General features: G+C 40.4%; 1 protein-coding gene across 2 annotated transcripts; it reads left to right on the top strand.

Annotated features, from left to right (window-relative positions):
• Window positions 1–26,698, top strand: KCTD18 (potassium channel tetramerization domain containing 18). Of its 2 annotated transcripts, XM_035305254.3 has the most exons (7): window positions 1–98; window positions 2,699–2,931; window positions 4,849–5,060; window positions 7,444–7,637; window positions 8,698–8,792; window positions 15,182–15,284; window positions 25,038–26,698. In XM_035305254.3, the coding sequence occupies exons 2-7, from the start codon at window positions 2,772–2,774 to the stop codon at window positions 25,558–25,560; spliced, it is 1,287 nt and encodes a 428-aa protein (XP_035161145.1). In that variant the 5' UTR covers window positions 1–98; window positions 2,699–2,771; the 3' UTR covers window positions 25,561–26,698. The 2 variants fall into 2 exon arrangements, with proteins under 2 accessions (XP_035161145.1, XP_035161146.1); XM_035305255.3 differs by lacking the exon at window positions 4,849–5,060.
• The last annotated feature ends 994 nt before the right edge of the window (window positions 26,699–27,692 follow it).

Genomic DNA, 27,692 nt, shown 5'->3' with positions numbered 1-27,692 from the left:
GCTTTGTTCCCAGAGTTGCAGTGCAGCGGAGGAGGTAGTCACTTCCGCGTCCGCCCCGCGGCGTCGAGCGGCCGCGCCGAGGGTCGGGCGGGCAGCAGGTCAGTCTGGGAAGCTGCCGACCCGCCCCACCCGCTGGTGCGGAGGAGCCGGGCGCGGGGTGGGCCGCGGGCCCGGAAGTTGGCGGGGCACCCTGAGGAAGGGCCGGGGCCGCGCTGGTAACGCGCGTGTCCGGGGCTGCAGACTCGGGCTTCGGGCCGATTTGGGGTCTCCAGGCCGCGGAAGACCCTGGCAGGGCTTTCTGGCTCCGCAGCTCCTTCCCGCTCTTCCCACTTTGGAAGAGGAGTGTGAGCCCTTTGAACCCCCACTTTCTCAAAGCGGGGTTCGCGGGCAGATCCCGACCCCTCTCAGACTTTGAGGAACTCTGTGCAGTGGCTGGAGTTCCCAAGTGGCTTCGTTTTCCCAAGTGTCCCTGATGGTTTTGATGCAGGTGTTCATAGGACCGCATTCTGGGGGACATGTCCCCGAGGGCTGGACACTTTCCACATCGCAGGAAGCCTAACTGGGTGCATTTGAGGATGGGGCCTGGGGAGTGCCCCTCTGGCATGGCCTTGGAATGGTGATGGTTCTCTCTTTAGGAAGGACTGCCTGGGGTTGGAATAGGGTAGCTCTTAAATCCTCGGGATCAGGGTGCTGCTGTGTTCTTGTAGCTGAGTGTTGAGATGTACAGATGCTTAGTGAGTGAAAGGGCTGGGACAGGAGCTATAGGAGTGAAGCAGTGCTGGAGGAGGCAGTGTGGGGTACAGCAGGAAGAATTTGGGGTCTGTCCTGCCAATCTGGCTGGGGCTGGCTTCACAACCTACTAGCAGTCAGCCTTAGTGTGGCCTCTGTACACATCACTATTTTTTTTACCCCAGTTTCCTCATCTGTCAACAGGGACAATAATTTCCATCCAGTAGAGTTTTTGTGTGAAATAGGTAATGTGTGTCAAGTGTCCCTTACAGTATCTGGCACATAATAAGCATTCAATAAATGGGAGTTATTAAGAGTAACATAGGCCCTGGCTTCCTTGGCCTACAGACCAAAAAGTAGGGATTAAACAAGTGATGTAAAATGTGGACAGACACATAAAGTATATTTGCAGAACTGTGCAAGGATTCTAACTTGTGGGGGAGGGGCAGAAGGATACGTGGGAAAGTCATGCAAGAAATTAGGTTTGCTGAGGACCTTGAAGAATAGATAGGATTCCAGGGAGCTGGTAATGAGGCAGAGGGAACTAGTGCCATCCCACACCTCAGAGGTGGTTCTCACACATGTATCTTTGGAGTGCTGCACCCAGAACTTCTAGGAAGTGCAAGAAGTCACATTCATAAGTAGTTTTGGAAGGCTGGACCTTTGGTCCATAATGGTTTCTGTTATTGACTGTGTTCTACACATATGGTCTTCCTCAGATTTTAATGGTCTCCTTCCATTTTATTGCAGACTGGCATCTACAGAACGATCTTAGTTGGTCATTGAATAAAAGTGAAATGACATGGATGTAGTTGAGCCTTTAGGCAGCCATTTCAAACTTGTTGTGAAATGTGTGGATGCTGCAGATTTTCAATATTAGGAGTACCTTTTTCATCACAGTATCATTTTACGTGGGGAAACACCACAGTGTCTTCTGTGGTTCTGTGATCTCCAGAATGGACTAAAAAATCCAATCCTTAAAACTTCCCGGAAGCTTCATCCATTTCACAGTGAAGAAGCTGGGTGATTTGGAGGTGTTATTTGTAGTTCTAGACTAGTCTGGCTGCTGGTATGAATAGAATTCTAATATCAGGCTGGGTGTGGTGGCTCACACCTGTAGTCTCAGCACTTTGGAAGGCCAAAGCAGGAGGATTGCTTGAGCCCAGGAGTTCAAGACCAGCCTGGGCAATTCAGTGAGATCCTATCTAATTTTTTAAAAATTTTAAAAAATTAAAAGAAGAATTATGATCTCAGTTGATAAATTATATATTCCTTAGTTACCTAAGAATTATAGTTATCATTGTTAATAATTCCTACTCCTTTATTTTCTTAAAATTTCAAAGTCAATATCATCAAGTCCCTCAGTAGACACCTTATGGTTAAATTTATATTATTATGCATAATATAATTTGTTGAATAGTTACCATGAGTCAGAGACTGTTTTAAATGCTCTTTTGCTGTTTCTTATGTTTTAATTATTCCTCTGATAGTCCTTTGAGGTAGATATCATCACTGCCTCCATTTTATTGAAGGGGAAGGTAAGTAATTTGCCCAAGATCCACGGACTGGTGAGGGGTAGAGCCTAGCAGCTCAATTCCATGGTGTCCAGTGATCTTTGCAGTCTAGAGGCTCCCTCAGGCATAATTAGCATGGTTAAAAAGATATGTGAATACTGAAGATCACAAGCAGGCCTCACCTTTGTTTGCTGTGTGACAGAGAGTGCATTACCCTGCTTAAACAGTCATTTCAACAGCTATGATTGGGTTGTTAGTTGTTTATTATCTTTTACAAATCCTCTGAGCCAGCATTTTCCAACTTCTTAGCATATCTTGAAATTCTCTTATATTATGTAAAATCCTTCAATGTTGCCAATACTGAGGAATTTATTTTCAGTCATGTTAAAGTGTATTTATTTTATCATCTATTGTCTTGTTGGAAATAGCAGGGATGACTGTCTTTTGTTTTTCAGAGAGAGACCAAGACATCATTGTTTCGAAGTTTCTGGGTGTTGGGAGGCAAAAATTCAGGTGTCTGGGGGAGAAATGGAAGGCCACGAGGCAGAAGAAGAGGTGCTAGATATTCTCCGACTGAATGTGGGTGGCTGTGTTTACACAGCCCGGCGGGAGTCCTTGTGCCGCTTTAAGGACTCCATGTTGGCATCTATGTTCAGTGGTCGCTTTCCTCTAAAAACAGATGAGTCAGGTAAATGTCCAAATTCTGGAAGCATGATCTGAATGTTTATTAACACAAGAGTCCAGTTTAAATTCCCTTTGATTTTCCTAATTTACAATAAAATGTACTAGATGAATATACTAATTACTGATATCATTAGGACTCTATGGAGAGTCATTAAGTAATAGAGAAATTAAACACTGCTTCTGAAAATCTGTGATACTGTTGCTAAAAGTTGACAAAGAAGTAAGAGTTCATAAAGGCTCGTCATGACCTAATTATGGGGATTAACTATATTTTGAAACTTGTTACTTTCATGCAGCCTCCAGTGATGATATTGAGACTGATTAAATAGATTTGCTTCTCTCTGTGTTCTTCAACTTAGAAATGTGTTTGTCTGGGAAAGCAGCTGCCCTTATCGCCAACAGAGCAGTCACTGTCATTGTAGACTTAGTGTTGGGCTTGCCACCTAGCCAGCTGCATAGTGTTGCTGTGTGGCTGATGTGCATGGCTGAGAAGTGCAGTGATACTGTCAGGTGCTAAGGGGCAGTGGACTGAAAACTGGGTTTCAGAAGAAACTGTAAATCACACAGTTAGGGTTCTGGGGCTGCTCTCTCCTTCGAGTGGTCTGGAACTCACTGAACATACTACTGGTTGTAAAGAAACTTCATCAACATGAGTGAGGTTTTTTGCACTGTGTATGAGCCCCAGACCCACTCTTGGTTCTGTGTTAGAGGAGAACGATTGAGGAGTCTTAAACATGAGGGACTGTTCTACTGCTAATAACCCTGGTGTTAGGATGCTTTGCTGGTTAAATGGCAGTTGAAAAAATAGGGAAATAAAATCACAAGTGGCTGGTGCCCAGAGCTTGGTGTCTACCTGGGCAAGAAAGGTTTTTGGGGCAAAGATGGTAAGCAGGGATTCAGTTTTCTTCTCTGCCTCTAAATTTCACCTTCTTAATTCCTTCTTTTGTGAGCTAGTCAAGGGAGAAAAGAAATTACTGATTAATCTCATGCAGAGGTTTTTATTATTATTATTATTCTGCTAAATTTATCTAAGAAAAATATTTTATTATAAAGTAGTACCAGTATAGCATTTCTTCTTTTTTAAAATTTGGATTCTCATAGTACAAAAGGACTAACCCAATAATTCCAATCGTCTAGCATGCCTAGAGCTAGGAACCCCAGGTTTGTAGTGTTGCTGATATGCAAACACTGGACATAGTGATGAGTACCCCACATGCTCTCTTTAGTGAGCACCTCCATATGCCTGTTCTAGTCCAGATGAGATAAGGTTAGGGGTAAACTTCTGTTTCTACCAGCAGTGTGAGGTGCCCTTAGCTTTTGCAGTGGCCACTGCAGGAATATAGTCATTGCATCCAGTGTTCCAAATGGATCTCGGAATATATTTTCCCATATGGTAGGTGAGAATGCAAAGGTCCACCAGTAGCTTATTCAGTTTCTTTGTGCACAAATTAGAAAAGAGTGCCCTTTTATCCTGGAAGATGCAGTTCCATGCCAGGGTGCATGGCTTGGTGAGCAGTGTGTGGATTTGGTTTTAGCCTCTCTTGCCCCCTTGGCATAGCATGGTATATATAGTACACCAATACAACCAAACATGGCAACCCTGGTGATATATGTTTGCATTCAAACTTATGTGCAGTATTATAGAACTACAGGTGATTTTCCCACACAATTCATTCAGATTCAGTTTTACAATATCACCTATTTGTAAGCAGAGGGTTGCTGGTATATCATTTGGTGTTTGAATGAATAACCAAAAGTCTAGCCTAGATTACATAAACCTATTTGAACACTAGATGTTAACTTTTATGTGAGAAAGAAACATTTATAATTCTAGAGGTCCTCAGACCTCATTTGATTTGTTGAAATCTTACTGATTGACATATGAATCTGTACAATCATTTTTGAACTGAATGTTTTCTAGGGGCTTGTGTTATTGACCGTGATGGACGTCTATTTAAATACCTTTTGGATTACCTTCATGGAGAAGTTCAGATTCCCACAGATGAGCAAACCCGCATTGCCCTACAGGAAGAGGCTGATTACTTTGGCATCCCTTATCCGTATAGCCTGTCAGACCACTTGGCCAATGAAATGGAGACATATTCTTTAAGGTCAAATATAGAACTTAAAAAGGTGTTGGCATTTTTTTAAGTTTTTGAAAATATATATATATATATATATTTATGATGCACAAAGCAATATGTACTATTTTGCATAGCCTGTGTTTTCACATTAACCAAACAAAATAGCTTTTATACATTTTGAATATGTGTTTCCTTACTACTACTTCTCATTTTTTAAGGCCAAAATTCTTGGAAAGTATATTTTATTGCCACTCAAAAGTTGATTGAGTTTATATTCCTCATTGAAGATTTAACAATTTTTTGATGGCTTTTTTTATAGAACTCCTGAAATTATTTTTTAATTAAGGGAAATGCTATACTATGTGAGGGCATAGTGGTATTATTTTATTTGCTGAAATGATTTTTGAAAAGAGTGATCCTGATAAATAATAAAAGTATCTTACTTGATTTAGTAAGTGTAGTAGTTTGTTACTAAGTTAAAACATTAGTTTGGCTAGTTCACTTTGAGATCAGTAAATCTCTTTTTAAGATGCTTCTATTTTAAATCTCATTTTAAAGATCTTTACATGATTTGAAAATCCTAATTATCTGTTTTTGTCTTATTGAAAGTATTTTATGTGTTACTAATTAGCACTTTTGAGCATCTAAGAAAAATAGTTTTTTTAGAAAATTGTTAATATTGAAAACTGATCTCAACTGGTTTGAATTCTTTGATTTGGATGTCTTAGGAAGCAAGCTGACGGGTGGTTGTTTCGTAGGAGTGCAGCATGAAGACAAAGTTGATTTGGTTCCAGATTCCCTTCAGGAATTTGCATAGTTACATGGGTTCTGCTACTGAAGTTATTCCTAAACCATATTTTCAAACAATAGTCTTTCAGTGCTGTTGTCACATCTGCAAAATGAGGCCGGACTAGCAGGTTGGAGAGAGTTAATGCTCATCTTCAGAAGTCCCAGCTCCATGGTCTTTTATTCCTGGTTTTTATTCAAAAAGGACACATCATGCCCAAATTCATGCTGTCAGCCAACACATGTTTATTTCAAGGGCCTGTGGCACTGTACAAGGGGTTGTGTGGGACACCAATAAATACAACATGCAGTTTTTTGCCCTTGAAGTTTATAGGATAGTTGGAAATTCTTGTAGATGTATGTGTAAGTAGAATTGCAAACCAATACAGGAGTTAGATAGCAATATTAAATGAAAGTGCAAGACATGGTAGGGCCCCATTTTCATTCACTGAGTCAGTAAATACTAGGCATCTCCTTTGTGTTAGACACTATTCCAGACACTTCCGATATAGCAGTGAACACAGCAAAGTACCTGTCCAGGGTACTTACAGCAGTAAAGCTATTTCTCCCAGGGAAGGCCCTGGCAGCTTCAATGGGTGAAGCCCTTCTGCTCTGTGCCCTGGAGCACCTTATCTGACTGATGGCATTTCTTACGCAGGGTGCTAGTGGCTTATTCAGTGTCTATCTTCTGCATTAGCTATAAACTCTAGGAGGGCTGGGACCCTGTCTCACCAGCACAAAGTAGTAACTTAATATTCAAATGAATGAATGACTAGGTGGATAAATGCCAAATGGGTTCAGGCAGCATATATTGAGCTTATATATTTATTCTTTCAATATAAAGAAAAATCAATCTGGTTAGTCCAGGATTGGAACTTGGAATTAAAAATAAGGACCGACCATGGGGTGGGTTAGTTAGTGGAAGATTGTGTCAAATAGGAAATTTGGGAGAAAATAAGGGAAAAGAAAAAGGTCTACCTTTTAGTTATTTTACAAACATTACAAAATTAAAAGTGATGTTGGCAGTGGAGGAATGATCTTACAAAGATTATAAAATTAAAAGTGATGTTGGCAGACTAAAGGTATTAGAAATAAAATGGAATTTCCATGTGGAAAGGATTCTGTGGATTAAAAGGTATCGGGTTTTTGGGTGGTATTTTTTGTGATTGTCCTTCCCTCCTCCATTTAATTCAAAAGATATATGTTTGTTTCTTAAAGGTGTAAAGACTAAGCTGAACTTCAAAAAAAAAATTTTTTTTTTGAGACGGAGTTTTGCTCTTGTTACCCAGGCTGGAGTGCAATGGCACGATCTCGACTCACCACAACCTCCGCCTCCTGGGTTCAAGCAATTCTCCTGCCTCAGCCTCCCAAGTAGCTGGGACTACCATGTAGCTGGGACAGGCATGCACCACCATGCCCAGCTAATTTTTTTGTATTTTTAGTAGAGACGGGGTTTCACCATATTTACCAGTATAGTCCCGATCTCTTGACCTCGTGATCCACCGCCTCGGCCTCCCAAAGTAATATTTTTATTTCTCTTATGACCAACTAGAATTTCATCTTTCACATGAAAGTAATGGAGCATATTCATTTTTATTTTACTCTAGAATTAAATTCAAATTATATATATATATTTTTTGCTTCAGGCTTTAACAGACTTCTGTGATTCATATGGCTTGGTCTGCAATAAACCAACAGTTTGGGTTCTCCACTATCTTAACACATCTGGTGCAAGCTGTGAGAGTAGAATTATTGGTGTGTATGCCACAAAAAATGATGGAACAGATGCTATTGATAAGCAGCTGGGAGGAAGAATTCACAGCAAAAGCATTTTTAAAAGGTATGTCCAAATTTAAATGTGAAAAAGAAAATAAAGTCTTGGTCTCTTCTAAGAGGTGTTTCTGAATGAAATGTTGTGCTTGACTAGGAAGGACCATTAACACCTCTCAGTAGACAGAGTGAGCCCTTATAGCTGTTGAAATAGGCCTGCTTCATGAGGAAATTATAATTAAGATCATTTCACATACAGTATAGATAAGTGCAGGCCATCTCCATGATCTAGTACAGTGGTTCTCAATTGGGAGTCTGCATCAGAATTCTCTCCCTTGAGAGGCTTGAAAAGAAAAGAAGAGAAAGAAAAAAGAAAAGCCACATGCCTGGTGTCTTCCTAGACCATAAAAGCATTGGCATAAGAAGTCAGCAGGTCTACTGAGTGACCCAGGGCCAGCCTGCCTTGGAATCTTCTGAGAAATGACAAAGCACTTCCCTTATCCCTTCCAGCTTTAAAATTCTATGACTTGAACATGTTAAATTCTTGAGAGTTATTACTTAGTATTTTTCCTGTAATCTTATTTACACTGGTTAATTCACTTAGCAATTTTTTAAAAAATTCTCTGGCAGATGGGATTGGGTCAGATATTAGTGACTATTCCAGGATCATAACAGCTTGCCTTTTTAGATAATTAAATATGTCATCAGTTTCTGAATTCTCTACAGATAGGGATGCTTCTATGTGAGATATGTAAGTGCCTGGCATAATGCTGGTCAAAGGTGAATACTTTATAAGTTCATTAGAGTTCGCTGATTTTTTTTTTTAAACTTGATATTAAAGATGTGTTGATTTGTCTGCATGGCGTATATTGTGGAATTAATAAAATACTGTGGTAAAAAGATCGAAATGTAGGTTAATATATAATGTGTACATATATATCTATATGTTTCTTAAGTGTGTGTATATATATATATATACACACACACTTAAGAAACACAGAACAACTACTTAGTGCCTGCCTATTTTTTCTCTTAATAACAAGCTCTTATTAATTGTCTCTTAGCTGTATGTTTATATACACATCCATACCTAGGTAGTATATTTTCATTACTTTTTGCAATATTTCTAGAGAGGCGGGAAATAATGTACAGTACATTTGGAGCTATTATTCAGTAGCAGAGTTGAAGAAAATGATGGATGCCTTTGATGCTTGGGAAGGAAAAGGTACAGTGCAATTCTTTTATTTCATGGAAGTAAGTGGCCTTTTTTTTTTTAATAAGACAAAGTAAGCTCATATACTGCATTTCTGTTTTTGGAAAAATATTCTTTTGAGTGTGTGAATGTATTTGTTATCTCAAGGTAACACTGAGGCAGTTTACTTACAAATCTTTAAATCCCATGAGTTGCTAGATATTATTAATAGTTTATAATTCATTAACTTTAAATATGCTTCTGTTAGTTTCGCTTATTTAATTTAATTAAGAGTTCATTTAGTACCTACTGTGCATTGTAAAAATACTTCAAATTAAGCATAAAATCAAAGAAACGGAGAGAAAATAATACTGGGGAATATGTCTAAAGAGCCCTTATAAAATAATTACAATAATCTTAAAAGTACACTTTGAAAACTGATTATTTTTATCAAACTACAAAGTGGGAGTTGATAATAATAATGCTGTTTGATATCCCCTGATAAGTAGTTTACATTTAGTATCTCTTAGTCCTAACAAAATCCTGTATGCTACTTACCATTCCTATTTTATTTTTTAATTTTTATTTTTGGAGATGGAGTCTTGCTCTGTCACCAGGTTGGAGTGCAGTGTCGTGATCTCAGCTCACTGCAACCTCCACCTCCTGGGTTAAAGCAATTCTCCTGCCTCAACCTTTCAAGTAGCTGGACGTGCACCATCACACCCAGCTAATTTTTGTATTTCTAGTAGAGATGGGGTTTCACTATGTTGGCCTGGATGGTCTTGATCTCTTGACCTCATGATCCGCCTGCCTCAGCCTCTGAAAGTGCTAGGATTACAGGTGTGTGCCCAGCACCATTCCTATTTTTATAGCTGAGGAACTGAGTCTTAGAATGACTCTGACACTTTCATAAGGATCACAGAAGGTTATGTGTTCTGTTCTTGCCTAAGCATTTTTGTTCTTAATTAATAAGCATATATTGAGTGTCTGTTAGGTGCAAAGTATGATAACAAGTGCTAAAATTGGATCCAAAGACATATTCCTTCCTTAAATAATCGTAAAAGCTAGTAAAGACCGATTGCCAGTCACGTAATGGATAAAAGAACTGGGCCTGGTGTCATGCACCTATTGTCCCAGCTACTTGGGAGTCTGAGGCAGGAGGATTGCCTGATCCCAGGAGTTTGAGGGTACAGTGAGCTATAATCACACCACTGCACTCCAGCTTGGGTGACAGAGCGAGACATAAAAGGAGAGGAAGAGGCTTTTAAAAACTGCATCGGCTACGCATGGTGGCTTATGCCTATAATTCCAGTACTTTGGGAGGCTGAGGCAGTTGCATCTGAGGTCAGGAGTTTGAGACCAGCATGACCAAGATGGCAAAACCCCATCTCTACTAAATACAAAAACTTAGCCAGGCATGGTGGCACATGCCTGTGATCCCAGCTACTTGAAAGGCTGAGGTGGGAGAATGGCTTGAACCTGGAAGGCAGAAGTTGCAGTAAGCTGAGATTGTGCCATTGCACTCCAGCCTGGGCAACAAGAGCAAAACTCCATCTCAAAACAGAACGAAACAAAACACTGTATCAGCTCTTCTTACTTCACGTGTGGTGCCATTCAGTCCTTCTTCCTTTCCTCAACTTTACCCCCCTCACTTTCCCTCCTTTTTCCTTTCCAGTCATATCCTCGAGCAGGCAGGATGACATCTTTAAGCTCACTACTTTATATTTAATTTACTTTGAGACACTTATACTCAAGTTGGAGAACAAACTCCATGGTGTTCTCTGTGTCTCTGATTGTGCCTCTGGAATGGCAAGATGTCCAGGAGGCCACTGACTTAGAAAGCTGAAGCAGGACCGGGCACGGTGGCTCACACCTGTAATTCCAGAACTTTGGGAGGCCGGGGCAGGCGGATCATGAAGTCAAGAGATTGAGACCATCCTGGCCAACATGGTGAAATCCTGTCTCTACTAAAAATACAAAAATTAGCTGGGCACGGTGGTGCACCCCTATAGTCCCACCTATTCAGGAGGCTGAGGCAGGAAAATTGCCTAAACCTGTGAAGTGGAGGTTGCAGTGAGCTAAGATTGCAACACTGCACTGAAGCCTGGCTACCTAGCGAGACTCTGTTCTTAAAAAAAAAAATAAAAGAAAAAAGGAAAGCTGAAGCAGAAAACTGGGACCAATACCTTTTACAAAGTATGTGACTGATTTTATCCATTTTCAAAGCATGTAATGAGGCATCATTGTGATTTAACAAAGTTCTGGAAGGCCTGTGAAAATCCGTAAGATAAGAAACAGAAGTAATAGAAAAAACTATTGGAAAGGAGAAGACGGAGTCATTGTTATTTATTGACAGTGTCTTTTTAGAAAACCCCTAAGAATCAACTGAGAGTAATATAAGTGCTAAATTTAGTAGGTTAAACTAGCTGGATATAAGTATACAGAATCAGCAGTTTACCTATGATAAATCAATTAAAAATTATAAGGGAAAATCCCATTCACTATAGCAATAAGCAGAACATAAAATAACTTGGACTGTCCTTGGGACTACCCAAGAAATACTTAGGTCTTTTCTGAAGAAAACTGCTAAAATGTGTTTATCCATTCATCCCTCCATCCATAAAAAAGAAGACATGAAGATAATGGTGATGTACCATGATCCTGAGTGGGAAATATGAATATTAGAAAGATGTCAGTTCTTCTCAGATTAAATTATAGGTCTATCAAAATAACAATGGGACTTTTTTGGAATCTTGAGGAAACGATTCTAAAATTCCTCTGAAAGAATAAATAGGTAAAATAGCCAATAACATTTTGGGGAGTAGAAGTAATTAGGGGGATGAGCCTAGCTCTATTTGATGGTAAAACATGCTATAGACCTATAGTAATAAAAAGCATGTGCTTCTGGTAGAAGAATAGAGCGGAGATGAAGGGTAAACACCAGTAAAATTAGTAAAAATACTATGTGAAACCTGGAAATCATCATTCTCAGCAAAGTGATATAAGAACAAAAACCAAACACTGCGTGTTCTCACTCATAAGTGGGTGTTGAACAATCAAACACATGGACATAGGAAGGGGAACATCATACACCAGGGCCTGTTCAGGGGGTGGGGGGCTAGGGGAGGGATAGCAGGGGGTAGGGTTAGGGGAGGGATAGCATTAGGAGAAATACCTAATGTAGATGATGGAGTGATGGATGCAGCAAACCACCGCGGCACATTCTGCACATTTTACAAACCTGCACTTTCTGCACATGTATCACAGGACTTAAAGTATATATAAAAAAAGTATTAAATGTCAGTATTTTAGTAAGTAGTTTAGAAATACTCTTGGGAGGAAAACCAAAACTTTAACCTCATATAATTTATCAAAATAGTTTCAGATGGATTTATGAAAGAAAAAAGAAACTAGTAAATGAAGAGAAGATGTCAGAAAATAATCTGTTTCCTAACAGGGAAAGACATTAAAAGCTTAAAAATCATAAAGACAAAGATTAATAAAGTTGGTTACATAACATCTAAAGTATTAGGAACTTTAAAACAAAAAATTGCTGCATGTTGGCTCACATTTAAAGTTGTAGCACGTTGGGAGGTTGAGGCAGGAGGGTCACTTGTGGCCAGGAATTTGAGGTTATACTGAGCTATGGTAGCACTCTGTACTCTACCTGGGGTGACATAGCAAGACCCTGTCTCTTAATCCATTTATCCGTGAGGTTGCAATTTTTTGAATTTTTGCAATCAGACCTTGGCAATGACCTTGAGCAGTAGGATGTAAATAACTCCCACATGCTTAGCGTTCCAATAATAGAACACTAGCCATAAATATTAAAACAAAAAACATTAAAAATTATAAATAAAATGTAAAGACTAATAAAAAACTAGTATAAATAATGTTACATTGACTGGACAAAGTATATCCTTAATAGAGAGAAGGTTTATTAAAATTGATTAGAAAGTCAACCACTACTATAAAAAAAATTACAAGGTTCATGACCAGAAAAGGAAGTAAACACGTGACAGGAGGCTCAATTTCATTCCTTATCAATGAAATATATATTTAATAAAAATAATTTTTATATACCAGATGAGTAAAGATCTCTCATTCATTTCTGGTAGGAGTGAAAATTGATGAAACTTTTAGAAAATAACTTGTTAGGTCACATCAGTAGCATCAAAATTCTTCGTATTCTCTGACCCAGTAATTCTACTTTTTGGAATCAATCTTAAGGACATAAATGCAGACAGACTTAGGAACAGAAATGTTCTCTGGCACTATTCATAATAGGGACAAAATTAAAACACTTTAAATGTCTAATGATTGAGGGTTAACTATATTTTGGCATATCCTTAGGATGGAATATAATAAAGCTATTAAAGTTATTTTAAATAACTTTTTGCATAGATGAATGCCCGTGATAAAATAAGAAATGATAAAAAGCAGGAAATAAATGTAAAGTGTATCACATGACTAGAAAAAAGACTGGAATGAAATATATTAGTCTGTCCTGAGCCAGTGATTCCTGGTCTTCTGGTTAGGAGTGACTTTGATTCCCTTATATATTACTTTTCTATGTTTTCCAGGTTTTGTACAAGGGATGTGAATTACTTTATAGGCAGGAAAAAAAGAAATTTTTTCAAAAAACTGTAGTGTATCCATATAGTGGAATACTACTCACCGATAAAGGAAATGATCATCCACTATATGGATGTATGTTGCTGCTACATACAGCAACATGGATGAATCTTGCTAAAGCATCATGCTAAAGAAGCCAGACACAAAGGTTGCATTTTGTATGATCCCATTTATATGACATTTCAGAAAAGGCAAAACTAAGGCTGGAGGGGACATTGATTGCAAAGGGGTATGCCCTTTTGGGGTGACAGAAGGTGTTCTACATCTTGATTATGACTGTGTGTACATAACTATATCCATTTGTCAAAACTCATTGAACTGTGTACCTGAAAAGGGTGAATTTTATTTTATGTAAATTATATTTTAATACATTTGACTTTTAAAAAAGGCAAACTGAATGGACCAGATTTGGTAATGTTTTTATAGTATATATAGGTTCTGGAGTGTGATCAAGCAGTTCCAGAAAGTTAATTGTTTTAAAATGAGGATCATAGAGTTATTTGAGTATCAGACATTTCTATTATTATAACCATTTATATGCCCAGCTTGCTAAATTGGTTATTATTACCACAAATTTAATAAGAAGACAACACCAAATCCATTATTGGAACTTATAAGATTACGCTAAACAATTTTTATTCAACAGGATTCTTTGAGCTTTTTTCATGTGTATATATGCTTCTTTTTAAAAAAAAATTGCGATGAAATTCACAAAATAACTAAAGCATACGTTTCAGTGTTATTTACTACATTCACAGTGTTGTGCAATCATTACCTCTATCCAGTTCTCAACATTTTATCACCCCAAAAGGAACCACCATCCCCATTAAGGAGTCACTCCCCACTCCACTGTCTCCCACAGCCCCTGGCAACCAGCAGTCTGCTTTCTGTCTTAATGGATTTACCTACTCTTGATATCTCTACAAATGGAATGATACAATATGTGACCTATTGTGTTTGGTGTTTTTCACTTAGCATAATGTTTTTGAGGCTTCAAGAATACATTTTTCAGCTTTTAATCAAAAACAGATTTAAAAATTATAATGCATTTGAATGGCATTTTTGCCTAATTCACTAGCTCAGATTCTTGTTGGAAAAGGTACTTATAGGGTGGTGATACCTCATATTTGTACAGTGGTTGCCATTTTCAGAGTGGTTCACAGAGTTCCCCTGATTTGATGTCACAGCAACCCAGTGAAGTAGACAGGGCAAGTGTTACAACCGACCCCCTATACAACACTTACACTACTCCTTATCACTACGAGTGGTAATAAAGGTACTTGACATTTTTTGAGTGCTTAGTCCATGCTAGACCCTGTTCTAAGCACTTTGCGTTTATTAAAACTCATTTAAATCATCACAATGGTTCTTCAAGGTACATACTATTATTGTCATCATTTCACAGCTGAGAAAATTCAGGCCCAGAAAAGTAACTTTCCCAATATGACATGATTGATGAATGAGAGATGTAGATTCAGACCCAGACAGGCTTGGCTGGAGCCTGAGCCCTCACTCTCAGCTGCCCTGAGTGTGCATAATAATATGCTGAATCTTGTCAGCTAATCAGCAGCAAAGCTGGTGTCCAGCTCTTCCTGACCCAGGTTGTGAGCTGTGTTACTCCCTGGCCCTTGCTTCTCATGTGAGCGCTTCCTGTCACGTTGTGCACACCTTCTTTTGCCAAGCGGGAGGCATGAACCTCAGACTCTGGCAGGTCTTAAGTGAAACAGTGTTGCTCAGCTTTTTGCAGTGGATGGTGGCTGTCTTAATTATGTCTTTCTACCTTCCAGGTGTTAGCTACTGGCGGGTGCCTCATGAGCTGATAGAGTGTTGGACTCTAGAAGAACGGCCTTTACTTGGAAGCCTGCGTCACATGGCTCCAATTCGAAAGAGGTTATCTATGCTGTGTTGATTATTTGTTTTGCTTTTTTAACCACTAACTGACATTTTTACTGCCACTGTGAAGAGGAAATGAATAATAATTCTTGACCTTACTAAGTTTATTAATCACCTATATGAATATTGTCTTAACATCAAAATATAGATCTTGAGAAATATGAAGTTGCCAAAACTTTATAAAAAGTGGGAATAATTCTTTGTAATGGCATGTGTAACATGTTCTTATTGAGAGAGTGTGATTCTAAAAATATTAGTGGACACAGTGGGAATGCTGTGGTAAGTATTTTTGCCCCACAGAAGTGAAATCCCAGGCTTTATTGGCAATAGTAAAAAAAAAAAATCTATTTAGATTTAATACTTAAATTTTCTACTGGCTTATTCTTTTTTTTCTTTTTTTATTGCATTTTAGGTTTTGGGGTACATGTGCAGAACATGCAAGACAGTTGCATAGGTACACACTTGGCAGTGTGTTTTGCTTCCTTTCTCCCCTTCACCCATATTTGTCATTTTTCCCTAGGCTATCCCTCCCCAGCTCCTCCCCGCCGCTGGCCCTCCCCTTTTCCCCCCAATAGACCCCAGTGTTTAGTACTCCTCTCCCTGTGCCATGTGTTCTCATTTTTCATCACCCTCTGAGTGAGAATATGCGGTATTTCATTTTCTGTTCTTGTGTCAGATTGCTGAGAATGATGTTCTCCAGATTCATCCATATCCCTACAAACGACACAAACTCATCATTGCTGATTGCTGCATAATATTCCATGGTGTATATGTGCCACATTTTCCCAATCCAGTCTATCATCAATGGGCATTTGGGTTGGTTCCAGGTCTTTGCTATTGTAAACAGTGCCGCAATGAACATTCGTGTGCATGTGTCCTTATAGTAGAACAATTTACAGTCCTTTGGATATATACTCAGTAATGGGATTGCTGGGTCAAATGGAATTTCTATTTCTAAGGCCTTGAGGAATCGCCACACTGTCTTCCACAATGGTTGAACTAATTTATACTCCCACCAACAGTGTAAAAGTGTTCCTTTTTCTCTACATCCTCTCCAGCATCTGTTGTCTCCAGATTTTTTAATGATTGCCATTCTAACTGGCGTGAGATGGTATCTCAATGTGGTTTTGATTTGCATCTCTCTAATGACCAGTGATGATGAGCATTTTTTCATATGATTGTTGGCCTCATATATGTTTTCTTTTGTAAAGTGTCTGTTCATATCCTTTGCCCAATTTTGAATGGGCTTGTTTGTTTTTTTCCTGTAAATCTGTTTGAGTTCTTTGTAAATTCTGGATATCAGCCCTTTGTCAGATGGGTAACCTGCAAAAACTTTTTCCCATTCTGTTGGTTGCCGATGCACTCTAGTGACTGTTTCTTTTTCCGTGCAGAAGCTGTGGAGTTTCATTAGGTCCCATTTGTCTATTTTGGCATTTGTTGCCAATGCTTTTGGTGTTTTGTTCATGAAGTCCTTGCCTACTCCTATGTCCTGGATGGTTTTGCCTAGATTTCCTTCTAGCGTTTTTATGGTGCCAGGTCTTATGTTTAAGTCTTTAATCCCTCTGGAGTTAATTTTAGTGTAAGGTGTCAGGAAGGGGTCCAGTTTCTGCTTTCTGCACATGGCTAGCCAGTTTTCCCAACACCATTTGTTGAACAGGGAATCCTTTCCCCATTGCTTGTTTTTGTCAGGTTTATCAAAGATTGTATGGTTGTAGATATGTTGCGTTGCCTCCGATGCCTCTGTTTTGTTCCATTGGTCTATATCTCTGTTTTGGTACCAGTACCATGTTGTTTTGATTACTGTAGCCTTGTAGTATAGTTTGAAATCCAGTAGTGTGATGCCCCCCGCTGTGTTCTTTTTGCTTAGGACTGACTTGGCTATGCGGGCTCTCTTTTGGTTCCATATGAAGTTCATGGTGGTTTTTTCCAGTTCTGTGAAGAAAGTCAGTGGTGGCTTGATGGGGATAGCATTGATTCTGTAAATTACTTTGGGCAGTATAGCCATTTTCATGATATTAATTCTTCCTAACCATGAACATGGAATGTTTCTCCATCTGTTTGTGTCCTTTCTTATTTCGTTGAGCAGTGGTTTGTAGTTTTCCTTGAAGAGGTCCCTTACGTTCCTTGTGAGTTGTATTCCTAGGTATTTTATTCTTTTTGTAGCAATTGTGAATGGCAGTTCGTTCTTGATTTGGCTCTCTTTTAGTCTGTTATTGGTGTAGAAGAATGCTTGTGATTTTTGCACATTTATTTTATATCCTGAAACTTTGCTGAAGTTGCTTATCAGTTTCAGGAGTTTTTGGGCTGAGATGATGGGGTCTTTTAGGTATACTATCATGTCGTCTGCAAATAGAGACAATTTGGCTTCCACCTTTCCTATTTGGATACCCTTTATTTCTTTTTCTTGCCTGATTGCTCTGGCTAGAACTTCCAGTACTATATTGAATAGGAGTGGTGAAAGAGGGCATCCTTGTCTAGTGCCGGATTTCAAAGGGAATGCTTCCAGTTTTTGCCCATTCAGTATAATATTGGCTGTTGGTTTGTCGTAAATAGCTTTTATTACTTTGAGATACGTTCCATCGATACCGAGTTTATTGAGGGTTTTTAGCATAAAGGGCTGTTGAATTTTGTCAAATGCCTTCTCTGCGTCAATTGAGATAATCATGTGGTTTTTGTTTTTGGTTCTGTTTATGTGGTGAATTATATTTATAGACCTGTGTATGTTGAACCAGCCTTGCATCCCCGGGATGAATCCTACTTGATCATGATGGATAAGTTTTTTGATTTGCTGTTGCAATCGGCTTGCCAATATTTTATTGAAGATTTTTGCATCTATGTTCATCATGGATATTGGCCTGAAGTTTTCTTTTCTTGTTGGGTCTCTGCCGGGTTTTGGTATCAGGATGATATTGGTCTCATAAAACGATTTGGGAAGGATTCCCTCTTTTTGGATTATTTGGAATAGTTTCAGAAGGAATGGTACCAGCTCCTCTTTGTGTGTCTGGTAGAATTCAGCTGTGAACCCATCTGGACCTGGGCTTTTTTTGTGTGGTAGGCTCTTAATTGCTGCCTTGACTTCAGACCTTGTTATTGGTCTATTCAGAGTTTCAGCTTCCTCCTGGTTTAGGCTTGGGAGGACACAGGAGTCCAGGAATTTATCCATTTCTTCCAGGTTTACTAGTTGATGCGCATAGAGTTGTTTGTAATATTCTCTGATGATGGCTTGAATTTCTGTGGAATCTGTGGTGATTTCCCCTTTATCATTTTTTATTACATCTATTTTGTTGTTCTCTCTTTTCTTTTTTATCAATCTGGCTAGTGGTCTATCTATTTTGTTGATCTTTTCAAAAAACCAGCTCTTGGATTTATTGATTTTTTGAAGGGTTTTTCGTGTCTCTATCTCCTTCAGTTCTGCTCTGATCTTAGTTATTTCTTGTCTTCTCCTAGGTTTTGAGTTTTTTTGATCTTGCTCCTCTAGCTCTTTCAATTTTGATGATAGGGTGTCAATTTTGGATCTCTCCATTCTCCTCATATGGGCACTTATGGCTATATATTTTCCTCTAGAGACTGCTTTAAATGTGTCCCAGAGATTCTGGCATGTTGTGTCTTCGTTCTCATTGGTTTCGAAGAACTTCTTTATTTCTGTCTTCATTTCATTGTTTATCCAGTCAACATTCAAGAGCCAGTTGTTCAGTTTCCATGAAGCTGTGCCATTCTGGGTTTGTTTCTGAATTCTGAGTTCTAACTTGATTGCACTGTGGTCTGAGACACTGTTTGTTATGATTTCCATTCTTTTGCATTTGCTGAGGAGTGCTTTACTTCCAATTATGTGGTCAGTTTTAGAGTAGGTGTGATGTGGTGCTGAGAAGAATGTATATTCTATGGATTTGGGGTGGAGAGTTCTGTAGATGTCTATCAGGTTTGCTTGTTCCAGGTCTGAGTTCAAGCCCTGGATATCCTTGTTGATTTTCTGTCTGGTTGATCTGTCTAATATTGACAGTGGAGTGTTAAAGTCTCTCACTATTATTGTGTGGGAGTCTAAGTCTCTTTGTAAGTCATTAAGAACTTGCCTTATGTATCTGGGTGCTCCTGCATTGGGCCCATATATGTTTAGGATCGTTAGCTCTTCTTGTTGTATCAATTCTTTTAGCATTATGTAATGGCCTTCTTTGTCTCTTTTGATCTTTGTTGCTTTAAAGTCTATTTTATCAGAGATGAGAATTGCAACTCCTGCTTTTTTTTGCTCTCCATTTGCTTGGTAAATCTTCCTCCATCCCTTTATTTTGAACCTTTGTGTATCCTTGCATGTGAGATGGGTTTACTGGATACAGCACACTGATGGGTTTTGTTTTTTTATCCAGTTTGCCAGTCTGTGTCTTTTGATTGGTGCATCTAGTCCATTTATATTTAGGGTTAATATTGTTATGTGTGAATTTGATACTGCCATTTTGATGCTAGCTGGCTGTTTTGCCTGTTAGTTGATGTAGATTCTTCATTATGTTGATGCTCTTTAGTATTTAGTGTGATTTTGGAATGGCTGGTACTGGTTGTTCCTTTCTATGTGTAGTGCCTCTTTCAGGAGCTCTTGTAAAGCAGGTCTGGTGGTGACAAAATCTCTGAGTACTTGCTTGTTCGCAAAGGATTTTATTTTTCCTTCACTTACGAAGCTCAGTTTGGCTGGATATGAAATTCTGGGTTGAAAGTTCTTTTCTTTAAGGATGCTGAATATTGGCCCCCACTCTCTTCTAGCTTGTAGAGTTTCTGCCGACAGATCTGCTGTGAGTCTGATGGCCTTCCCTTTGTGGGTGACCCGACCTTTTTCTCTGGCTGCCCTTAGTATTTTCTTCTTTATTTCAACCCTGTTGAATCTGACGATTATGTGTTTTGGAGTTGCTCTTCTTGCGGAATATCTTTGTGGTGTTCTCTGTATTTCCTGGATTGAGAGTTGGCCTGCCTTGCTAGGTGGGGGAAATTTTCCTGGATAATATCCTGAAGAGTATTTTCCAGTTTGGATTCATTCTCTTCGTCCCCTTCTGGTACACCTATCAAACGTAGGTTAGGTCTCTTCACATAGTCCCACATTTCTTGGAGACTTTGTTCATTCCTTTTTGCGCTTTTTTCTCTAATCTTGGTTTCTTGTTTTATTTCATTGATTTGTTCTTCGACTTCTGATATTCTTTCTTCTGCTTGGTCAATTTGGCTGTTGAAACTTGTGCATGCTTCGCAAAGTTCTCGTATTGTGTTTTTCGGCTCCTTTAATTCATTCATATTCCTCTCTAAGGTATCCATTCTTGTTATCATTTCCTCGAATCTTTTTAAATCTTTTTTCAAGGTTCTTAGTTTCTTTGCATTGATTTAGAACATGTTCTTTTAGCTCACAGAAGTTTCTCATTACCCACCTTCTGAAGTCTAATTCCGTCATTTTGTCACAGTCATTCTCTGTCCAGCTTTGTTCCCTTGCTGGTGAGGAGTTTTGGTCCTTTGTAGGAGACAAGGTGTTCTGGTTTCGGGTGTTTTCCTCCTTTTTGCGCTGGTTTCTTCCCATCTTTGTGGATTTTTCCACCTGTTGTCTGAGTAGTTGCTGACTTTTTGATTGGGTCTCTGAGTGGACGCCCAGATTGTTGATGATGAGGTCTTTCTGTTACTTGGTTTTCCTTCTACCAGTCCAGCCCCTCTGCTGTACGACTGCTGAGGTCCACTCCAGGCCCTGCTTGTCTGAGGTACACCTGTAGGAGCTGCAGAACGGTGAGGGATGCTACCAGTTTCTTCTTCTGCTATCTTTGTCCCAGAATGGTGCCCACCTAATGTCAGTCTGATCAGTCCTTTTTGAGGTGACTCTGGATATACAGGGGTCAGGGAGCTGCTTGAGGAGACAGTCTGTACTTTATAGGAGCTCAAGTGCTGAGCTGTGAGCTCCATTGTTCATTCAGGGATGTTAGGCAGGTGCGTTTAATTCTGCTGCAGCACAACTCTTAGAACCCCTTTTTTTCCTCAGATGCTCTGTGTCGGGGTGGTTGGTGCTTTCTTTATGAGTATCCGTGGCACTACCCTGACCAGCTAGGAGGCAGTCTAGTCACTATTTGCCTGCCGAGGCTCCGCTCTGCTGATGTGGTGTGGGCCCTGGTGATGTGGGCTCTGCCCTGCAGCCACGGGCTCCGTGGCGGGCTCTGCCCTGCAGCCACGGGCTCCGTGGCAGGCTCCGCCCTGCTGCCACCAGCTCCGCCCTGCAGCAGAGTCTCTCTGTTATGGCGTGTTGCTTCGGCAACGGCAGGCTGCATCAGCAATGGGAGTGTACCTCCGTCGGAGCGGATATCCTCGGTAATGGCGAACGCCCCTCCCCCACCGAGCTGCACCGTCCTGGGTTCAGCTGTGTTCGCAGTGAAAGTCTCCACCCGGAGCGTTTCGAGTTGCCGTTTTGTTTGTCCCTGTGGGGGTGAAACCTGCTGAGCCCGCTCGCCTGGCTCCCTGCCTCAGAGTGCCGTTCTTTTTTTTTTTTAAGTTGAACGGCTGGCTCTCTCCCAGGTGTTTCGGTCGCCCGCTGTTAGAGCACCAGGATCTGTGTGATTTCCCGTGCAGCTAGCTACTGTGCTGGCTCAAATGCCACTTCCCAGGAATCTCCTGGTCTGGCCCACTGTCCAAGACCTGTTTAATCAGATGGATATGCTAATCTGCCCTCCCAAATCTCAGATTGCCAGTTTAGCAGGGCACCTGGGCCCGTGTGTTTTGTGTGGATTGTTGGGGAGTGCCTGCGCTGCTGCGCTGGCTGAAGCTGCCGCCACAGCCGAACTGGCTGTGCTTGCGTCCCGTGTCACACCTGGGACTTTCCCCATTCTGTGGGCAACAAAGATCCGTCTGGAAATGCGGCTTTGACTCACCCTCTGAGCATTCGCTGAGAGCTGCGATCTCGAGTTGTTCTTACTGCGCCATCTTGAAAACCCTCCTCTACTGGCTTATTCTGAGTTTCTTTTTCCTATTGCCACAAATAACACTTTTATTTAATGGTATTTTCTTATGTTCCATGAAATTATTAGCATTAAATTCACTCCACAGCTGTTTCTTTCACTGTGTTTTTAAATACATTTAAAATCACACTTTTTTTTTTTTTTACAGTGTCTGGGTTTTATTCATGACCTTCAGATCTGATTTTTTGATCACATGTTCTACAATTTAATTGAATACCTTATGGAATTTCAGACTACTTTCTTACATTTGCCCTCTGGGTCTTTTACTGTAATCCAGAGATGCTTATTTAGTTTTTAGTAGTTAACTGTCACTTGTCAAAACAGATCTTATTTCTTAAAAGCCATAATTTTATTATCATTATTTATTTTGCTTCTTTTTTTGAGATGGAGTCTCGCTCTGTAGCCCAGGCTGGAGTGCAGTGGCATGATCTTGGCTCACTATAACCTCGGCCTCCTGGGTCCCGGTTCAAGCAATTCTCCTACCTCAGCTTCCCAAGTAGTGGGGATTACAGGCATGAGCCACCATGCCCAGCTAATTTTTGTGTTTTTTAGTAGAGATGGGGTTTCACCATGTTGGCCATTCTGGTCTTAGAACTCCTGACCTCGTGATCCGCCCACCTCGGCCTCTCAAAGTACTGGGATTACAGGTGTGAGCCAGCATGCCCAGCCTTATTTTGCCTTTTGAGCCTACAGTTAGCAAGTATTTATTGAGTCAAGAGCAGTGGTTCTCAATGAGGGGTGATTTTGCCTCCCGGGGGATATTTGACACAGTTTGGCAACATTTTTAGTTGACACACTGTGGGGTGGGAGTTGCTGCTGGCATTTAGAGGGTAGAGGCCAAGGATGCTGCTAAACATCCTGCAGTGCACAGGGCAGCCCCCAGGACAAAGAATTATGTGACCAAAATGGTAATAGTGCCAAGGTTGAGAAACCTCAGTGTGGAGTCTGGTGGAAGATGTGGAAAACAAAGCAGGCAGGAGTGGTTTATGGAGGTGCTCCTCTGTGTTAGTTATCTTAACATACAAATTTACAAAGCATCATTTTTGATGCATCAACAGGATAAAGAAGATGATGGCTGAGAAGCACTTGTAAGGTCCCAAGGAGCCATCTGGTTATCAGAGAAAATGTTCAGTAGGGTTTTAGTGTTGAATATATTATACAAATATAATATATTCTTTGCTACAGATGGCAATTTTCAAATAACCATGTGATTTTTATTTTTTATTTTTTTTGAGATGGCGTTTTGCTCTTATTACCCAGGCTGGAGTGTAATGGCGCGATCTTGGCTCACCGCCACCTCCGCCACCTGGGTTCAGGCAATTCTCCTGCCTCAGCCTCCTGAGTAGCTGGGATTACAGGCATGCACCACCATGCCCAGCTAATTTTTGTATTTTTAGTAGAGACAGGGTTTCACCATGTTGACCAGGATGGTCTCAATCTCTTGACCTCGTGATCCACCTGTCTCGGCCTCCCAAAGTGCTGGGATTACAGGCTTGAGCCACCGCACCCAGCCTAACCATGTTATTATTATCCCATTTCCAAGAATGGGAGTTCACCAAGTTGTAATCACTTCTAATGACACACTGATGCTATGCGGACTTGTGTATCCAAGAGAGGATTGCAGTCACCCTTAATGCTGTGGGTGCTCCTCAGGAAGTGAAGTTGAAGGAGCAGGCAAGGTTTTGACAATGATTGACAGTTTTAAGGTCATTTTAAAAATGTTCCCCCTGTAGGCTTTTTATAATGAATGGTAAACTCAGTTCTGGAGTCTTTGAAGTTTTGTCCATGACTATTCTAGCAGTCCTCAAAATGAGTTACAAAGAATGCAAATTTTACTGGCCATCAAAGGTTTCATTATGGAATGATTAAGAAATACAGATATCTTTAGTATAGGCCTTTTGTAATCTTTAATATGTTAACATGGATTTTAAAGTTTCAAGAGGAGGAAAAAATATGCAGCAGTGTATTAGTCAGTTTTGCATTGCTATACAGGAATATCAGTCTGAGTAATTTATAAAAAAAAGAGGTTTATTTTGACTCATGGTTCTGCAGTCTGTACAAGAAGCTTGGAGCCAGCATATGCTTCCAGTGAGGCCATAGGAAGCTTACACTCATGGCAGAAGGTGAAGGGAGTAGGTGTGTCACATGGCAAGAGACAGCAAGAGATGCCAGGCTTTTAAACAGCCAGCTCCCATGTGAACGAATAGAGTGAGAACTCACTCATTAACATGGAGAGGGCACTAAGCCATTCATGAGGGATCCTCCTCCATGGCCTAAACACCTCTGCCAGCTACCACCTCCAGCACTGGGGATCACATTTCAACATGAGCTTTGGAGGGGACACGTATTCAAACTATATCAAGCATAGTTCTCATATTTATGTGATTGTGAAATCTTTTTTTATTCACTAAATCTCTTTAAACTGCAGTTCTGGGAAAAACAGTTTGTGATATTTCTGGTTATCCTCTAGGTCACGTCATGATACTTGGGAACAGGGTGATATATTGTATAATTCTCATGTAACATGCCAAATTTTAATTTGCTGGTATTAATATTATATGCAATTTTACATAGTTTATATTCAAACCGAGACCAATCTTTTGTAAACTTGCTTATTCACATATTGACCTTGATGGGAGATGAGAGATGAGGTAGGTGCCCATAAACCTCTTGACTCTTTAATTCTTGACCAAAACCTTTTTGTTAATGCTGAAGGTAAACTTTGGAGATGTTTTTAAGAATTACTAAAACTGTACCTGTAGAAAATGACACGCTTCTGTATTTCTAGGCGACTGACAACGTTCAACGAAGAGGAAGAAAGTGTGAACTGTAAGACTGGTCCTAAGCCAGTTAGATTTTTGGGCCCTTCCACAAGTACCCAAATTAAAGTCAAGAACTCAGCCTCAATCACGGTGTCTCCGGTCAGTGCCGTCCAGATGTCAGCGGGAGTGATAGCAAACCAGTTTCAAAGTGGGAGCCGTGGAAAGGCAGCTCAGCGCTCTGAGCCTTCCAGAGCAACGGCCCTGGCGGGCACGGGGTCCCTTGGGCATCCTCAGTCTTCCCTTGGGGCTGTGAGTGCCGAAAATGGAGGCATGCACTTACCTCCAGCTAAGGTGGTACTCTCCGACAAGAAGCCTACACCCCAGCGGGTGATAAAGCTGAAGAGGACTCCACTCTGTGCCACCGCCCTTTCCCTGCCCGCCCCCACAGCAGCAGCTATGAGGCAGGCCAACTCCCCTGATCCGCTTTCCAGCGAAGCTGCCCGCACCTTAGGAGTGCTTGCTGAGAACAGGAAGGACAAGACAAATTGATAGAAGTGGTGGACTTGAAATTTCCCATTCATCTCCCAAAGCTTTCAACCCATCTGATGCAAAGAAGTGACACTTTCTTAATGCAGAGGGGAAACTTAGGTTTATATTTAGGATTCTAGTCCTGGAATTGTGTGAACTAAGAATGGAGGACAGGAGACTTTCAGTGGTTAAGTCTCCATTTCTCATTTTCCCAACTTTTAAATGATTATTTGTCTATGGACAGTTTGAATTTCAGGTTTTTAATTTATTTTTTAATGACTAATTCATATTAAGGCAACAAGACAGTACAACAAAATAATCTCTAGAGAGGTCTACTTTGTTGCTGAAATAAATGCTACTTGTTGGAACCTGAGGTGGGCATGAGGTTTGGCCGTAGGTATTCCTGTCCCACAAAATGGAGGGGGTGATATTAGTGTGTCCCTGTACTAGATCACAGATGAGAGAGATTAGAGAGAGAAAATGTAGATCAAGGTGAGCTGCCTACAAATTACTCTGTTTCCAAAGACAAGCTGAAAAGAAATGATAGGGAGGAAAAACCCCATGCGTTGAATTCGCACTTTGACTCTCATGTAATTGAACTATTTTCTTTCCTAGATTGGCTTTTCTTACTCTTTTCTGTTAGTAGATTTATTTATAAACACTACAAGGTCTCTTTGGATAAGAATTATATAATATGTCTTTGAAGTAAATTGTTAAAATATCCCCTTTTTAATTTGAATAGTGAAGTTTTGAAAGTACTTTGAAAAAGAGGAGTTAAAAGTTTAACTTTTTAACTAAAGTTAGTATTTGTCTTTCAGAAATGACCACTGAAGATTCATTCTGATTATACAATATAATTTTTATGCATAAAATTTCCATATAACTTGAATTTAATATTTTTTAACACAATATTTTGATTAAGCCTCTATTTTTTCATGACTATTCAGTTGTGTGTGTTTATTAAATGTTATGTTTTGTAATTGGATCAAATATTTCTACTTTCAGTGAGAGTATGTATGCCTTCACTGTGTTAAAAAAAGCTCATAAAGCAGGGTACTTTTTGCACAAATGCTTATCATTGTACTTGCACTGCTTTGAAAGAGTAAAGTAAGTATACTCAAACATTACTTTTTACAAAAATAAAACTTTTTCATAAAAAGTGGCATTTTCTGTGTCTGTACTTTTTAAAGCCATGGAGCCCTTTAGTAGTTTGAAAACTTATTAGTTTATTTAGGTTGTCCATTTTCACTTACAAAATTGCTTTCTTTTCCAGATAAAGTATGAAATAATTAAATAATTTTGGATAACTTTCCATCTACTAGCAACTTTTTAGATAGGTTGTTTACTTCACTAGAAAAAGTGATTATTTAGGGAGGAGGACTCAAGATGGCGCTGTGAGAACAACCCAGGATTGAAGCTCTTGGTGCATGCACGAAGAGGGTGACTCAGGGCCACATTTCCAGACGGATCTTTATTGCCCACAGAACGGGGAAATTCCCAGGTATAAAAGAGACGCGGGACACCAGGCAGAGGTTTTGGCTGGTGTAGCCGGCAGCCAGTGCGGCAGCGGCCCGCGCTGTAGTGCGGCGACCCGCGCTCTAATGCAGCGGCGCTAAACAGTGCTCCGCACAAAGCGCACTGGTCCAGGTGCCCTGTTGAACCGGCAACCTGAGACTTGAGAGGGCTGAATTTGAGACTGAACGGGACTTGGACAGTGAGCCAGCCCAGGAGATTCCAGGGACACAGCGTTTGGGGTAGCGCAGTGCGACAAACAAAACGGCGATTCCAAACGCTCCCGGTGGAGAGGTTCCCTGAGAGCGCAGCTCTGTGGGGGAGGGGCGTCCGCCATTACTGAGGCAACGCGCCCCTACTGAGGTACACGCTCATTGCTGACGCAGCCTGCTGTTGCTGAGGCAACCCGCTACAATAGAGAGACTGCCGCAGGGCATAGCCCGTGGCAGCAGGGCGGAGACCGCAGCAGAAGGGCAGAGCCTGCAGCAACAGGGCGAACCTAACACCAGCAGGGCAGAGCCTCGGCAGGCAAATAGTGACTAGACTGCCTCCTAGCTGGGCAGGACAGCACAACGGACACTCAAAAATAAAGCCCCAACCCCCACAGACAGAGCATCTGAGAAAAAAAAGGGTTTTCTTAT

The sequence above is a fragment of the Callithrix jacchus genome, chromosome 6 (genome assembly GCF_049354715.1).
Source record: "Callithrix jacchus isolate 240 chromosome 6, calJac240_pri, whole genome shotgun sequence".
NCBI lineage: Eukaryota > Metazoa > Chordata > Mammalia > Primates > Cebidae > Callithrix > Callithrix jacchus.
The sequence above is the reverse complement of the archived record's forward strand: the minus strand, read 5'-3'. Positions and strand labels throughout refer to the sequence as shown.